Here is a 16,302-nt window from a genome sequence, read left to right as displayed (position 1 = left end):
CAACACGCAGTCTGCATCACACACGCCTCCCGCAAACCACTGTCGATTTGAAAACGACGCTTACACATTTGCAATCAAACGACGGCTGGGGGCTCCCGGGTTGAACGCAACACAACTCCCATCATCCTGCCGCCGCTAGCAAAGCTTCAGGAATTACAGTGGGCAGCAGAAAACCAGGCCCTCTAACCCCAGCTCTGTGGCCCAGATGCTGAAAGGGATCAAACCTAAAACCCCCTGGAGGATCTGGGCCCAAACATTTCAACCTCGCCGGTCACTCAATGACAGATCGCAAAGTCGCAAGACCCCAACAAAAAAACCTTCAAAAACAAACTCCAACGAGAAACTGCAGAACTGGAATGAATTTGCAAACTGGACACCATTAAACTAGGCTTGAATAAAGACTGGGAGTGGATGGGTCATTACACAAAGTAAAACTGTTTTCCCCATGCTAATTTCCCCCCCTGCTGTTCCTCACACCTTCTTGTCAACGGTTGGAGATGGGCCATCCTGATTATCACTGCAAAAGTTTTTTTCTCCTGCTGATAATAGCTCACCTAATAGCTCACCTTAATTAATTACCCTCCTTACAGTGGGTATGGCAACACCCATTTTTTCATGTTCTCTGTGTATATATATCTTCCTACTGTATTTTCCACTCCATGCATCCGATGAAGTGGGTTGTAGCCCACGAAAGCTTCTGCCCAAATAACTTTGTTAGTCTCTAAGGTGCCACGAGCAGGAAGCAATATCTCCCTGCAGCCGCTAGGGGCCAGCAAGGACTAAAGAGAATCCTTCAACTACCCCTGTAACCTACTAAAAAAAAAAAGTTTGTGAGAAGTGGACCATCCCCTAAGGGATTTGATTGGGCTGGAAGGGGGAAGTTTCTGATTGGAGGAGACAACTGCCACTTAGGCTCCCTTAAGAAGCTGGGCACAGCACCTGGTGAAAGGAAAGCAGGGTTGGGTCTGGGTCAGGTAGGACAGACTCCCAGCGCTACAGGAGCATCGCCTGGTTTGGGGTCTCAAGGTTGCTTTGGATTTTATTTCCCCCCCTCTGGATTTGATCACTAAGGTGAGCCCTGCATTGCTGGTGTGACCCCTCCTTCTGCAGGTGGGGGACTTCATTCACAGCGAGGTTCAGCTCTTGGCCCCTGGGAGGGGGAAGCCCTGAGAAGGGAGCGGGGCTGGGGGCTTTGAGAGCTGCTGCAGCCGGGCTGGGAAACTTCCCTCGGACTCTTTGAGCAACAGTCAAAGAGGAATTGATTTGTCTCGGCTTCCTCTTTCTCTCTGCCGCAGAGGGGAGCCGTTTGCGTCTTCCCTAGTGTTGAAAAGCCCCCCTGGAAGGTAACTGGGGCTCCCTGCTGGGTGAGGCACGGGTCTGCCCTAACACTTCTCTCCGAGGTTTCAGAGTGGCGGCCGTGTTAGTCTGTATCAGCAGAAGGAACGAGGAGTCCCTGTGGCACCTTACAGACGAACCCATTTATTTGGGCTGTGCTAATCTCTCCGTTTTCTTTTCAGGAGCAAAGATGGGCTGCTTCAGTTTCCTCAAGGTTATGATGATCTTGTTTAACCTGGCCATATTTGTAAGTACCGGCCGCGTTTCAGGCTGTTTCTCTTCGTTGCGGGAGCTAGATTTCACTGCCAGCAAATGTCCAGAAACCGTGGCTCTGATTATTTTAAAAAAGAATGAACCTGCCCTTGTTCTCTGGGGGATGAGCACTGTGACTGCCTCTCATGAAACCTATGGCAGGGCTGGGCTGGGACTCTGCCGGACCAGCGGTTTGCAATGCTTTCCAGAGTCCCTTTCTCGGACTATGTATGAATTGTGTGTCTGCCCAGCGGGCAGGGCAGTGAGTGGCATCTCGTGTGGACGCACTCATGCCAGCCGCACCCTAGCGAGCTGGCTAGAATAGCAGCGAGCATGTCGCAGCGCGGACGCAGCCCGCCCTGTAGCATCGGCACGGCTAGTTTTAATGAGTTAATTAGAGTGCAGGCGGTAGGCCTGGCTCGTGGTCTCTGAACGCTGGGGGTTGACAATACTGTGTAACGCTGGGTTTAAGTTTTAAAGGGTCCCAGCCAAGGTGATCGCGTTTCAGTCTAGGCTTGCTTGGCAAACTGGCTTGCTCCGAAGCTCTCGTGGTGGCTGTAGGGCTGTGACGCTGATAGATCGTGTCAGACCGTAAGCATTCTGTTTCTACGCTGGAGCGTATTGCCCTCTGCAACCAGTAAACCAGACCCTCAGGCGATCACCTACACTGGACAGCTAGCCGCATAGGAAATGTAAGCCACTCCTCCAGTAGGGTCCTCTCCAGGGCGCAGGTGGGCTATAACCAGCCCCCTTTCCCTAAGAGCCCCACCCCAGAGTTGGCCAGAACAAGACGTCCTGCTGGAGTGGTTCAAGGAAACGCAGGCGGTTGATGGATTCTGCAGCCCGCGCCATGGTGCACCTGTTCCCAGTACCTGGATTCGCTTTGAATAAGGCCAGGCCGCCGGGATTGCCGGGGGACTCCAATGATGGCTCCGGACTGAGACTGTCTCCGACGGTCACTGATTGTTCTCCTCCCACGCCGTAGGCGACAATCGCACCCGTGGCATTGGAAGGAGAGCGGGGCGAGGGGGCAGTGACACCAGGATCCATCCGAAAGCTCTTTCTCCTTTGCAACCTGTATCCAGCCAGGCCACCCTGCTGATGGAATCTATCTGGTCCCCGGGAGCTCCACCACCGCAGAAGCGTGTTTTATTTTCACTCCCTCGGTACAGTACAAGCCCGCAGGGCCTCTGTGCTCGGCTCCTGGCCCTGCCGTCTGCGTGGGGTACCTGGAAAGCCACAGGAATACAGGGCAGCACAGCTGCTCAGGGACCAGGGCTGGTGGGGCCCGTGCTAGCTAGAAAGTTGTCTGCAGTTTCGCTCTGTTCTGACCCCTCCGACTTGGGGCTCGTCGATCGCCTCGATTCACGAGGGTGGCATCCGAGGCTGGCAGGATTAGAACTGCACCCAGTTATACTTGGGGAGGATGAGAAAGCGGGGCTGAAGGCCCTGCCCTCTCTTCTTTCCCCCTCCGGCCTCTCCCTGTCAACAGGCGGACTCCCGGGCCGGACAGGAGACGCTCTGTCTCTCTCACTTTGCCAGGTGGGGGGTTGTAATAGGGCCGGCCAGAAATCTTCCATCAAAACCCTTTTTTTAAGGAAAATTCTCCTTTAATTGAAAATCCAGAGGAAGCATCTGCTGTCCTGGGGGGGCAGGGCAGAGCCATCAGAAAACCCCCTCTTTTGTTTTGTCTACATTTTCGGCAGAGGGGTGGGGTGGGAAGGAATCCTGTTCTTTTCCCAGCCAGCTCTGGTTTGTAGCTCTCTCTGCCCTAGGGTTACCAGACAGCAAGTGTGAAAAATCGGCACGGGGTGGGGGGTAATAGGCACCTATATAAGAAAAAGCCCCAAATATTGGGACTGTCCCTATAAAATGGGGACATCTGGTCACCCTACTCTGTCCCCACTGGCTCCGAGGATCTACTGGGATCTGCTGCCGTCTTTCCAATTACTGATTGTTTTTCCCCCACGTTCCCAGGGGCACCTGACCATGAATAGCGTCAAGTCCAAATCCTGGAGGGCGGAGCTAGCGGCTCCGAAACCAAGGCAGCATTGAGACTGGCAGGGAAATGCAATAATAATGGCTCTGTCTCTTTCCCCCCGACGAGCTGACGGGTCTGCTCCTCTCAGGTTCCTCCCAGGTGGCTCTGATGGAGGGTTTCTCCATCCGCCTCTGCTCTGGATCCAATGAGAAAAGCTCAGCTGTGGGGGGTTATAATGGAGGTGACGAGTGACTTCTCCGGTGACTTTGTTTTCCCCTGCCCCAAAGGACACGGCTTCATTCGCCCGGTGGCCAAGGCCGCCTGTTCTCGCTCAGCTGGCATGTGTTCAAAGGCAGAGCTGTCTCTGTGGCCCTAGGGCGAGGACGGAGCTGCTCGGGTCCTGCAGCGTCCCGCAGGAGAAGCAGTTCTCCCAGCCAGAGGGAAATAGTTCTCTTCACTGTATTTCTCCCCCTGGGCTTGGCTAGGAGATACGGATAGGGAGGCTGGCTGCCTGGGTCCCCGCTAGCCCAATGTAGCTGGAATGATCAGCCCAGGAAAGCTCTTTGGCCCGCATGATTCTTCCTTTCTTCTCCCAACCGCTCTTGCTGCGGCCCTCAGAGACGGGCTGAGGACCTTGTCTCCCTACACGGACCCTCACAGGGGGAAGCTTGTCTGATCCCAAGGGGCAGCGCCTCCGAATGAGGACATGCGGGTGGTCTCCTCCTGGCTTGTGCTGAAGCCGAGGCGGGCCCGACCTCTGCTGAAGCCTGTGGCTAGTCCGGTCCTAAGATGGCTGCAAAACACGGGAGGCTCCAGAACGCTTGTCCACTTGGATGCTGATGCGGGGACGGGGATTCTGCCCTCCCGGCCCAAGACATTGTGCTCCTCCTGCCGCGTGGTGCTTCTTGTGGAGATGTCTCTGCTCTGATGGTCCCGGTTCTGAAAGGCAAGGGGGAGCTGGGGGGGTAGAACACCTAACTGGCTTCAAGACTGAGCTGGATAAGTGTATGGAGGGGATGGTATGATGACACTTCCTACAATGGCATGGAGCCAATCTGCAACTGCTAGCAGCAAATATCTCCAGCGGCCGATGATGGGACACTCGATGGGGAGGGCTCTGTGTTACTCCAGAGAATTCTTTCCCAGGTGTCTGGCTGCTGGGTCTTGCCCACATGCTCAGGGTCTAACTGATCACCATATTTGGGGTTGGGAAGGAATTTCCCCCTGGGTCAGATTGGCAGAGACCCTGGGGGGGTTTCGCCTTCCTCTGCAGCATGAGGCACTGGTCACTGGCAGGTTTAAACTATTGTCAGTCGTGGATTCCCTATAACTTAGTCTTTAAACCATGATTTGAGGAAGTCAGTAACTCAGCCAGAAGTTCCGCGTCTATTTCTGGAGTGGGCGGGTGAGGTTCTGTGGTCTGTGATGTGCAGCAGATCAAACGAGATGATTGTGACGGTCCCTTCTGCCCTTAGCCCAGGAGAGGGAGGAATGGCTTGGCAGGGGCTTCTGGCAAATGACTCACCAGAGGGTGGCATTGGAGACTCGGGAAGGAATTTAAATGAGGAGAGGGAGGTAGCTAGGTGGATGGGGAGGGGGCGAGATGGTGATGGGGCGTATGGGGGGGGCAAACATCGGTGGCACACTTGGGTACCGATCGCTCTTCCGGGGTCAGGCACTGACTTCAGACCCTGTCCCTCTGACGTGAGGGGCCCTTCACCATGTGTTGACTGTAATGACCTTGGCCGACGCAAAGAGCTGACTGGAGTGGGTGAGGCTGGTGCAGTGGCCAGGCTCTCCTTCCCACCCCGCCAGCATCAGGGTTTATCTGCCCCACCCCATGCTGGAATGCAAATACAAAGACCTGTCCGGGAAAGCAGAAGGTTAAAATCTCCTCAGCCAGTGCCAGGCATTAATCAGAGGAAATGACTGACCCTGGAGTAGAAATCAGGAAGTTCCCCGAGACCCGCGTGCCGTGTCAGAGCTTTCCTGGGTCTCCCCGTTCCAGAAACAGCCCCGGCCAGTGACTGAGCAGCTGTTCCAAGCCTAATCAGGGGGTCTCCGAATCTCTCTTGTGCAAATCACAGTGCCCTTAGCCCCGCCTCTGAGCCAAAACAAATCACACCAGCTCCCTTGCCTACCGTGAACCCCTCCCCTGTGCACTTGGGTGAATCGACAACACGATCTGTCTCTATAGAGACCAGTGGTCAGGGCCGCGCCCTGTTACGGATTGTCCATGTTTCATGGGCAGCTTATGGTTGCTCTAGGAGAGCTGGATGGCACCGCTTTTCACTCTTGCTAACTCACCAGAGATTATCCCCCAAATCAAGGGATCTCTAATCTGCTCCAGGAGCCCTTCCTCTGTTTCGCGAAAGGGCCAGCCTTGGGTCACCAGTGCGTGCTGGGGAGGGCAGACTAGCCCGTGAGCTAGAGGGGAAGAAACGTTGCAGTTAGCATGAGAGCAGAACGTTCACAACTAGAAGTGAAAGGAGAAGATGGTCTTGCCTTTCTAGCTCCCGTCAATAAGGTGCTGGCTCCAGACACCACGTCCCTTGGTCCTTTCCAAGCCACCTCTGAAATAACACGCGCCTCTCTCTTGCTTCCTAGCTTGGCGGAGGGACGCTCCTGGGTGTCGGGATCTGGGTCGCCGTGGACGGGAGCTCGTTCTCCAACATATTTGGCTCGTCCAGCACCTTGCTGTTTGTGAACGTGAGCTACTTCCTCATCGTCATCGGCGCCATCCTGGTGGTGCTTGGCTTCCTGGGATGCTGCGGGGCCCAGAAAGAGAGCAAATGCCTCCTGATCATGGTAAATCTCCAGCTCCGGGCGGCGTGAATCCGTGCTCGCTCGGTCTGCCTAGCCCGCTTGTCGAGCTGCACGTGGGGTAGGATGGTGGAAGAAGTGGGCTTTGTACCTCCAGGAGGGAGGTGGGGTCTGTCAGGCCAGTGGTCTGCATTTGCAATCTCAATCTGGACATGCGGGGGACACAGCTGCTGCCTTGACATGGGGTAGATTTGATCCCAGGGTGAGGCCACTCAATACATGTCTGAATATTGAGTGGCCCCCTCAAAATCCCACGCTTCCCTGCTTGATAGTAAACCCTGTCTCGCCCAAGCCATGGGAGACCCCCTGGGAACAATCTCTCGCCCCCTTCCTCACCCGCTTGTGAACTAGCTGAAGCCGGGTTGGCCTCCCCCAGGTTTCTCCCCGGGGCTGCACCCAGCCCTGCTAACCACCACAGGAAGCAGGCAGCGCTGTGGCCAGCCCCAGCTAGATGGGCTTGGACTCCGTCCCGTCTCTGACCTCCGCGTTGTGTTTCCTCTAGTTCTTCTCGATCGTGCTGATCATCTTCATTGCTGAGATCGCTGCTGCGGTGGTGGCGCTGGTCTACACGTCTCTCGTAAGTCAGAGGGGGGTGGGAGGGACAGATTGCTCGGCTGGGCTAATGCAACCTCTGTCTCCTTTGCCCGTTCCTGGGAGGACTTTACTCTAGGCCTTGCGCTAAGGGGGATGCCAGAGGAGCTGAGATCGGTCCTCCCTGATGGGTGCTGAGGGTCTGGCCTCACTCACGGCGGTAGTGGGGCAGGAGGGAAGCGGGAATGCCTTACCCCTGGGGTTAGTCTCTCTCGGCAATTAGTCTCTCAGGCCTGGTGCGACGCAGCCCTGTCTGGGTGGGGGGCGAGGCTGCCCAGTGTTGTATGGGGGGTGAGGGGATGTGGATTTAGTCTATTCCCCCGCAGCGTCAGTAGCATGCACTCTGCAGCGTGAGCCCTGGGAAGCAAAACGGAGGCGGAAAAGCGAACGCCCCAGGCGGTGGCAGAGCAGATGACAGCTCTGGCCCGCTCTGTTGTGGCAGCAATCCTGAGCTGCTGCCGGGAACGTCCTGTGTCATAGGCCAGGGTGGGGTCAGAGCCGCTCGGGGACGGTCGTTCCTGTTCTCACTTCCTGCTTACAGACCTCACGCGTCTTATGCAACTGGGGAACTCTTCGACCTGTCCCACAGCGAGTCCGTTCCTGGGGAAAGGGGCCAGCACAGCAAACTCCCCCGGCGTGCCCACCTACCTGGTATAGCCGGGGCAGCCCTCCTCCCGCATGCAGAGGTTGTCGGTGTACCTGGACGCTGGCCTGTAGGATTCTCCAAGAACCCCATTAAGCCTTGGCCTCTCCCCACGTGCGTGCAAGGCCGTTGGGCTAATGCCCGCTGTGATGGCATCTGAACTCTCTTCTAGGCGGAGACCATCCTGGAATCAACAGTGACTCCGACGCTGAAGAATCAGTATGGGAAGGTTCCTGAAGTCACGCAGTTCTGGGACACCACCATGAGTAAGGTAAGAGCTTCCCGGAGCCTGACTGCTGGGATTTGGCTCCTCCCGGGGTTGCCTGCCTGGGACAGATCTTCTCTGCCCGCTCGGCGAGCACAGCTCCCGAGTGAGCCACTCGACTGCATGTTCGAGAAGCTGAAAGTCAACACGCCTCAGGGGGGGAGGGATAGCTCAGTGGTTTGAGCATTGGCCTGCTAAACCCAGGGTTGTGAGTTCAATCCTTGAGGGGGCCACTTAGGGATCTGAGGAAAATCAGTACTTGGTCCTGCTAGTGAAGGCAGGGGGCTGGACTCGATGACCTCTCGGGGTCCCTTCCAGCTCTATGAGATAGGTATATCTCCATACACAGCTGACACCCGAGTCTGAGCTAGGAGCAAACGCGCCGGCCCCAGCCCCCTTCATTCTGATCGCCCTCCAAACCCTGTGTCTACTGCTCTTTGGCTGCTGATGGACGGAAGAGTTCCCATCTGAGCCCATCCACTGAACGTCCCCTCCTGGGCTATGGGTGATGGGGGACATAACTTCAAATGCACACGGGGTACAAGTGTCTGGAACCAAGCCCGCTCCCCTCTGTGGCAACACAGACTGCCGCCCATCAGGTAGTCGCGGCCACTGGGACAAAATGCACAAGACTGCAGTTGCCTCTGACAAGTTGTGGTCGTCAAAGGCCCCTCTTCTCTCAAGAGTTGGGGTTGGACCCCGAATCCTGGCCCAGCTCCAGCTTGGGGAACGACATTCTGCCTTCCTCCCCATTTCGGCTGGATGCATTATCCTCATTGCTTCCCATCCTGTTCTAACTGGCTGTACCGTCGCCCCAGACGGCTTCATCCACCCCTGTAGGGTAGAGACAGGCCCCGAGATTAACCGCTTTGTAATCTGTCCGTGGAGCTTGTTGAGGTCTCTGGTTGGGACGTGATGGCGCTGGGCACGTTCTGTTCCTTGCTCTCACTCCTCTGCCTCCTCCTCCCAGGTGAAATGCTGCGGCTTGACGAACTACACAGACTTCAATGACTCTTACTACTACAAGGAACACAACAACACGTACCCAGAGTTCTGCTGCAAACCCGTCAGCACCCAGTGCAGTGCGACAGCTGCACACGACAGCAACGTCCAGGTATGGAGAGACAGCAGCTTCTGCCTTATGGCTGCAGGACCCCACACGGCTAGAAGGGCGTGGGTTTGCTGTGGAAACTGGGCCACTGTCCCTCTCTGACATCTGCTCTTGAAGTGTCTGGGGTTGTCCCCTTCCCATCGGAGAGGGAGGTGGGACTAGTTTGTGAATCACAGAAGTGTGGCATAAGGCAGAGGAGGAGCAGGTTTGTACTGCACTGGGGGCCTGAGCTTATCGTCTGTTCCCATCTCTGCAACTGACTTGCTCTACAACCTTGGCCAAGTCACTTGCCCTCTCTACGTCCCTTCCCTACCTGTAAGTGTGGGGATGAGGACACAGCTTGCGAAGGGCTTGGAGGCCTGTAGGTGGTACACATGAGCAAGGCTGACCCTGCAGATAACTCTGGCCTGGTCTAGGGGATTTTGTCTAGATTCTAATAGGTTATTCTCTTTATACGAAGGTTCTTTAGACACTTGGCCGAAAAATAATAGGGTCACGGAAGACCTCCCCAGGGATGGGTGGGAGGGAGTTGTGTGTAGAAGCAACAGTCCAGGCCATTACGAATGCACTGGGAGTACAAATGTATTTAATGTGCCTATCACATTGGTCCAGAAACGAGGCCCAAATCTCCTCCGAAGCTGAGTCCCCTTTCAAACCATCACAAGCACACAATATATGGCGTTCAAACCTATCGCTGTTTGACCCTCTTGGTGATTGTCTTAGTAACTAGACTCTATAGATCACGTGTAACAAAAGTAGCTGACCCAGCGCTCTGCGTTATAGTCATGTAGGACGTACAAATCCTGCTTAACCCATTGCATGAGCACTGACCTTTCTGCTTGGAGTTATTCTCCGCTGCGGAACAGAACCCCTGTGGCGATTACCATCTGGTGCATTTTTGGACATCTAGTGGAAGTGGCCAAGACTGGGTGCTTTTAATTTGGGAGTGGGAGGGTGGGGAGGGGAGGCTGTGCTCAAATCAAGACCCCTCAAATTGGCCTGACTTCCTGAACCCTGTTAATATTGGGGTCCTCCTGGGTGTTGGGACGCTGACCTGAGCCTCACTGATCCCTGAAGTGCCCGTATACTACGGGTGTCCTGCTTGGTCTATAACACCAGGGCACCGCTGGGCACACTCCCGCCCTTCTCAAACAGCAGAGTCAGCGCTCACCATGGCACTCCCTTCAGAAGCACGCAGCAAGTCGCTCGGTGCCGGCAAACCCAGCAGGGGGACTGAAGGGGGAGCTGCGGCCTTCCGCTGACGGGGCATCAGCCGCCTTGCTCCAACCACCTTCCATCGCTTGCTTGGCTCCGGCTCTTTCTAACCGAGCGGGTTTCCATTTCCCCCTAGGGTTGCTTCCAGCAGCTGCTGAGTGACATTCGCACGAACGCGGGCGTGGTGGGGGGCGTGGCGGCAGGGATCTGTGCGCTAGAGGTAAGTCCCCACGCTGGCTCCTGGCTGTAGAAAGTGGGCAGGGATAGGGTGATCAGACAGCAAGTGTGAAAAATCAGGACGGGGGTGGAGGCCTATAATAGGAGCCTATATAAGAAAAAGACCCCAAAATCGGGACAGTCCCTAGAGAATCGGGACATCTGGTCACCCTAGGTGGGGACGTAGGTCTGCTCGGCTGCCGTCCCACTGTCTCCCCTCCACTGCTCCAAACAAGGGGCACGTCCAGTAGGGGAGAGTCTAGAGTCACTGACTCCACTTCTGAGCTCTCCTCCTCCTGGGCTGCAGGCTCAGGCTTGTCTCCTCTGCTCCCGGGGCGCCCAGCCAAGCTGTCAGAGCGTCTGTGACCACCAATGGCTCCAACCCCAGCCCGGGCACCCCGGAGCCCGGCGCTTGAGTTGGGATCACGGAGGGGGAGCCACAAAACAAGAGGAGATGGGGTAGCAGTTGCGTGATCTAGAGGCTGCGTCTAGCCAATGAGGAGAAAGAAGAAAAGGCCTCCCTGGGCAGCAGGAGATATTTAACCTACTGCCCTCTCTTTAGATCGCAGCCATGGTGGTATCCATGTACCTGTACTGCCAGCTGGATAAGAAGTGAGGCCTGGAGAAGGCGGCGAGTCCTGTTCCCCTGGGCGGAAGAGGACGAACGATACATTCTTGCCTCTATCTTGAGAATCAAACATTTCTTGGGCCCAACACACTCTCTATCCTATGCACTGTGATTAGTTTTTAAATGATCTCCTGAGCTGACAGCTGTAGAGTGTGTGTTTGTGTGTGTGTGTGTGTATATATATATATATATATATATTTTACCTAGTGTGACGTATTGATAATGTGTACATACAATCACTTCCGAAGTGGAAAGAGCTTCCGCTTCATGCCGGAGCTACTGTGCCAAAGACTGACGGGCCTACGGATGCCGCTCTGTCCCCTCCGTGGGCTATGTGATCCTAGCTAGCTGGGGCGGGAGATAGGGAGATCTTGCTAGGAGATGACCAGCCCAGACGGCTGCTTGTGCTTGTTTTCCCAGCCCTCCTTGTTCACAAGATCCTCTGGCCCAGTCTAAGTGCGCAGGATTAGAGTCAACCCGGTGATCGGCTGGTGTGAACCAAGAGTCTTCCAGTGACTACGCTGAAGCTACCACTAACTGACAGCGGAGCAACTGCCATGAGAGTCTAGATTAGTGGAGAAGGCTTAGACCTCCTGGGGTGGGAGAGAACATCCTGCCAAGCGAAACGGGCCATCACTTCCTTCTTGCTTTAAGCATGTAGGCCAGAGGGATGCGTGTAGGCCAGAGGGATGCGTGTAGGCCAAGGGAAAGGGCCTCAGGCTGCTCTGGCCTTGACTTTTTCCCTGTCTCTCTCCCTTCAACTCTCTCCCGGGCCATCCTCCTCTCTTCAGCTTCCGCACCCTCCCACTTGAAGGCTGGGTTAGAAGGCACAATGCAATGCTGGGAGCTCACCAGCCTGAGTCTGTCCTGTATATTTTTACACTGTGAAGAACCCCCCCTCCCCCAATTAATTTATAATCTCAAGTGTAAATTATTTTCTGAATGTGGAATGAAGGTTTGCGCACAAGATGTTCCAATAAACTCTTTAACCAAGGACTCGACCGCGGGGTGCTGTCGTGCTGCATCAACTAGCCAGCCTCGGTACTTTGCTGGCCCCCATCCCCCTTGTACAGCTGGGGAAACTGAGGCACGGAGACATTAAATGAGTTGCCTAAGCTCAGGAGGAAACCTGTGGCAGAGCAGGGGCTCCCACCTCAGTCTCCTAAGGCTTAGGCAAATGTCCTAGTGACTTGGCTGTCCTTCCTGTTTGCATGCCAGCTGTCCACTTTCCTGTGCGTCTGTAGGAGCCTGGGGCAAACCAATAAGCCAGGCCTGACTACCGCTGCTATTAGCCCCTACGGACGCCCTGTTGTGCTAGGCGCTGTACCAGCCCGTCCTAAGCTCCAATCAGGGGCTGTCTTTCACTTAGCCATGCAAAGGGGTACATACTGGACAAACGGGGCAGGTGGCTGGAGACCAGCTGGTCAGACACCGTGCAATGTTAGACCCATGCTCCTATGGTGAGCGGCAATACACTCCAACGCGGGCCCTTGGGAAGGGGTGGTGCGTGGGGAAAAGGGGGGGTGGTAGAGGCAACCGTCACCCACCCCAGTGAAGAGAGAGACAGAACCCAGGAAGATCCCAGCTGCTGTGGGAGCTGGAAGGACAGGCTGGCGCGCCATGGGTCGGTGGCAGCAGGGGTGAAACCGTGATGGTGCTGGGGGAAGCGGAGGGCAGGCCGGGGGGCGTTGTCAGATCAGAGAGGAGCGGATCAGATTGCCAGGGGCGCGAAGCAGCAAAGGGCCTTCAACGGGAGGGCGAGAGCTCGGGCTTCCCAGAAGCGGTTTAACGCCTTCACTCCGGCCACCAGTTCAAGTCTCGTGTGGTGCCCGCCCTGGCCTCACCCGTGTTTAAAAGCAAAGAGGTGGCAGACAAACCCTGCTTTCACAATAGCCCCTGCCATCTGCGCCAGGCTCGACGCAGGGCAGGGGCGCGAGGCTGCGTGCAGCTACCCCATAAAGCAATGGCCCATTTGCCTTGCAAATGTGCTCCCTCCGGCTGATTTGGTTAAGGCAGCAGTGGAAACCCCAGTGCCCATCCACCCCTCCCTTCTGGCACCTACAGCCAGCTGGGAGACCGGGGGTGGGGAGGGGGGTCATATAAACAGTTGGGGGCTGGAACATGCTTGGCCCAGCCACTGAACTACTGGGTTGAAGCCAAGCACTTTAGGGGCGCCAAGGATCAGCCTACAAACGCACCATTCACCCCAGCTCCTTCCCTGCATGCAGGCCGAAAACAGGGCAGCCTTGCCCACCTGCCCCAGAGCACCTGGCGGCTTCGGGGATGGCCAGTCAGCTGATCTGAGCTCAGGTGCCACTGGTCACCATCCAAGCGCCCAGTCCGGGTCTCATGCAGCCTGGGATTTAAATGCCACTAGATGCACATGACCACTAGACAATAGGCAGCCGATACAGACGCTTGGCGTGTAGAGCACCTAGCTCCTGCTAGCAGGGACTTTGCTGTAAACTCTCTCCATGCCATGGCGATAGCGAGAGCTATTCATGTTTATTTAGGGGATGGAGCACTGGACTGGGAACCAGGAGATCTGGGTTCTATTCCTGGCTCGGCAACTGGCCTGCTGCGTGAAGTTGGGCAAGTCCCGTCACCACCCCGTGCCTCAGTTTCCCCATCGGTAAAATGAGGCTCATGATACTGCCCTCCTCTGTAAAGTGCTTTGAGATCTACTGGTGAAAAGCACCATTCGAAGAGCTGGGTGTTATTACTAACTTGATTTTTTTAGAGCTATCGAGTGCTCTTAGCCTCCACTGGCTTCGAAGGGTCAATGAGACCCCGGGGAATTCGGCACCACCGGACAATCAAGCCTCTTCGGTTTAGCTATCACCACCTTACGCTCCCCCAGGTGTGAACGCTCTGCTCTGCTGTCTGTTGTGAGCATGAGATTCCCAGGCTTGGCCACGCGTCAATCACTCCGTCTGGGCACCAGCGAGCGTGTCAGCAGACCATGCCAGCATTCCGGGGGTTAATAAGGCCAATGCGTGCGAAGAGGGAGGGGGGTGAGCTAACGCCAGCGTTTGCACTGCCCTTATCCGGCTGCAATCTTCTATCTCACGCCAGTAAACTCATCCAGCTATGGCTGATATACACAGAGGCAAATTCTGGCCTATTCTTTATCTTTATAGACAGGAACGAGATGACACAAGCCATCTACTGCCTTTATCTCGATGCGATGCGGATAAACTCATTGCTCTTATTCTAAAGAATGTGATGCTGAGGATGGGGAGGGGCAGCTGCTGATGGGGCAGCAGGAATTGCGTACAGCCCCTAGCACAACGGGGCCCTGATCTCAGGTGGGATACAAATAACCGGAGCAGGTTGGAAAAGTCCCAACAAAACCGGTTTTCCTCCGAATTCACCGATTTGGCTAACGGGAACATCCCGAGGAGATGGTTCGATTTTGATGACGTTCCTCCCGCAACCAGGCAGGATTCTGACACAGCCCGGCCCGCCTGGCAGCTTTCAAAACCCGCCTCGCCCGCCCAGCTCCTTGGCCACTGCCTGACAGGCTGCTGGAGGACCCAGACTTCCAGGGTCTGCAGCCCAGCTGGACTGGCCTGGAGCCAAGGACCATGGGGCACTTCCAGGATCAACATCCCTGAAGCAGCCAGCGCCCTGCACTGCCCTAGGGTCCCCGGGGCTTTCATGGAGCAGTCTGAAATATTGGGGGGTTGGGGGGGGGGTCATTCCGAATCAGAGTCAAACCAAATTTCAAATGATCAAAATGCTCCACGGAAGAGAGTTCCCTTTCTCTTTCCAGGTGATGGGGATGGTGCATTCAGTGCTTCCAGGAGCTCCTGGCAGTGCACGGGCATCTGCCTCCCTTCACAACATAACGATTCTGTGGCAACACACGATTTCATTGCTGCGAGTTGGCATGGGCGTGGGGATGGGGGCACCGAGCTATTGGCTACCCGGGCGAAAGGAAAATCTGTGCCGGCTGTAGTAGTGCGTAGCCTCTGTTCAAAAGGTGAGGCATAAGGGGGAGATTTCGTCCACTAGACCGGGGCAGTGCACATACCAGCTAGCCCATCTGCTACACATCCACCCCTAACACTTACCGTGAGGGAGAGGGATTTATTATGGGGGCTTGGGGGCTTACCGGCCCATTTTCCTACAGGGGCAGAGCTTGGTTAAAGCCACGGAGGGGAAGTACAGCATCTAGGGTTCTAGTCCTGGTTTTGCCACTGACCCGTTATACGGCCAGGAACAAAAGTCCGTGCCTCAGTTTTCCCATCTGAAAACTGGGCACAAGGCTACTGACCTCCTGGGGTGTGGCAAGGGTGGCTGAACATTTGGGAGGACTCAGAGAAGTGCCTCATGAAGACATGTAAGGTAATGGCTCAGAGTACACAAGGGAGCAGATTCCAGGGGGACTGGGCAGGTATTTGTTCCCAGGCTGGAGGAGGAGAAGACTACGGAGGGACCACAATGCCCATTCACTACATGCATCTGCAAAAAACTGCCCCTCTCTGACTGTAGTGACACCGACACCAGCTGGGCTGGGAGCAGAGACGCTGCGTTGTGGCTGCGATTTCCTGACTCAATCTGTTTCTTCCGCCTTCCGCTGTCCGTCTCTTCCTTTCTGTTGACTGGAGAATGACTGAGTCCCTCTGGTTCAGTTCAGGTCAAGTGCCCCCGTATCTCCCTCGGTGGTACCACAAGCACCTGCCCTCAGGCTTCTGTCTGCCCCAGCCATTAACCCTCTTGGGTGGAGACACACAAGAATCTCTCTCCCTTCTCCGGGCTGTCCAGTCCCCTGACTATACTGTGATATCCCAGCCCGAGACTGGAGCCCTGAGGTCCTGTCCATGTGTTACTTGGGGTTCTTTCAACCCAAAGCTCTTGGTAACTTTTACTCTCTGCGAGGAGGTGTCAGGAAATAAATCAGGGGAGACACGGCCGGCCGACCGATAGATGGCTGGCACAAACAGGACAACACCAGAGTGCTTTCACTTAAAGCTAAACTTTACTTAGTCTCAAGCATTTACACACGTCTGCAGCAGGTTAATAAAACACCCCCAACCCTTGATAATTACCAACGCTGAGTGTGGCTTTCGAGAGACACAGCGGCAGGCTTCCGGTGGCCAAATCTTCCGGCTGCCGGTGGGGACCGCAAGATGTATCCAGAGGGAGAGTCCAAAAGGAGTCCAAAAGAGTCCCCAAACGAGTCCAACTATCTCAAGCTTTTTCCTCTTATTTATACATTAGTAATAGAATGACATGT

General features: G+C 55.5%; 1 protein-coding gene across 1 annotated transcript; it reads left to right on the top strand.

Annotated features, from left to right (window-relative positions):
- Positions 1-940: 940 nt before the first annotated feature.
- On the top strand, positions 941-12,061 carry TSPAN1 (tetraspanin 1). Its single transcript, XM_054038142.1, has 8 exons — positions 941-1,071; positions 1,518-1,582; positions 6,176-6,376; positions 6,894-6,968; positions 7,798-7,896; positions 8,861-9,004; positions 10,353-10,436; positions 10,995-12,061. Exons 2-8 carry the CDS (start codon positions 1,526-1,528, stop codon positions 11,046-11,048), a joined length of 714 nt encoding a protein of 237 aa, XP_053894117.1. The 5' UTR covers positions 941-1,071; positions 1,518-1,525; the 3' UTR covers positions 11,049-12,061.
- Positions 12,062-16,302: the final 4,241 nt, after the last annotated feature.

The sequence above is a fragment of the Malaclemys terrapin genome, chromosome 8 (assembly GCF_027887155.1).
Source record: "Malaclemys terrapin pileata isolate rMalTer1 chromosome 8, rMalTer1.hap1, whole genome shotgun sequence".
NCBI classification, from domain to species: Eukaryota; Metazoa; Chordata; order Testudines; family Emydidae; genus Malaclemys; species Malaclemys terrapin.
Note: the sequence above shows the minus strand (reverse complement) of the source record. Positions and strands in the feature narration are given on the sequence as shown.

What these genes read in the sequence shown, in the direction of transcription:
- TSPAN1 (XM_054038142.1), top strand. Translation starts at nt 1,526, where the DNA reads ATGGGCTGCTTCAGTTTCCTCAAGGTTATGATGATCTTGTTTAACCTG. An exon ending in GCAAATGCCTCCTGATCATG is followed by an intron (nt 6,377 to 6,893) that starts GTAAATCTCCAG and finishes TGTTTCCTCTAG; the next exon opens with TTCTTCTCGATCGTGCTGAT. An exon ending in CACACGACAGCAACGTCCAG is followed by an intron (nt 9,005 to 10,352) that starts GTATGGAGAGAC and finishes ATTTCCCCCTAG; the next exon opens with GGTTGCTTCCAGCAGCTGCT.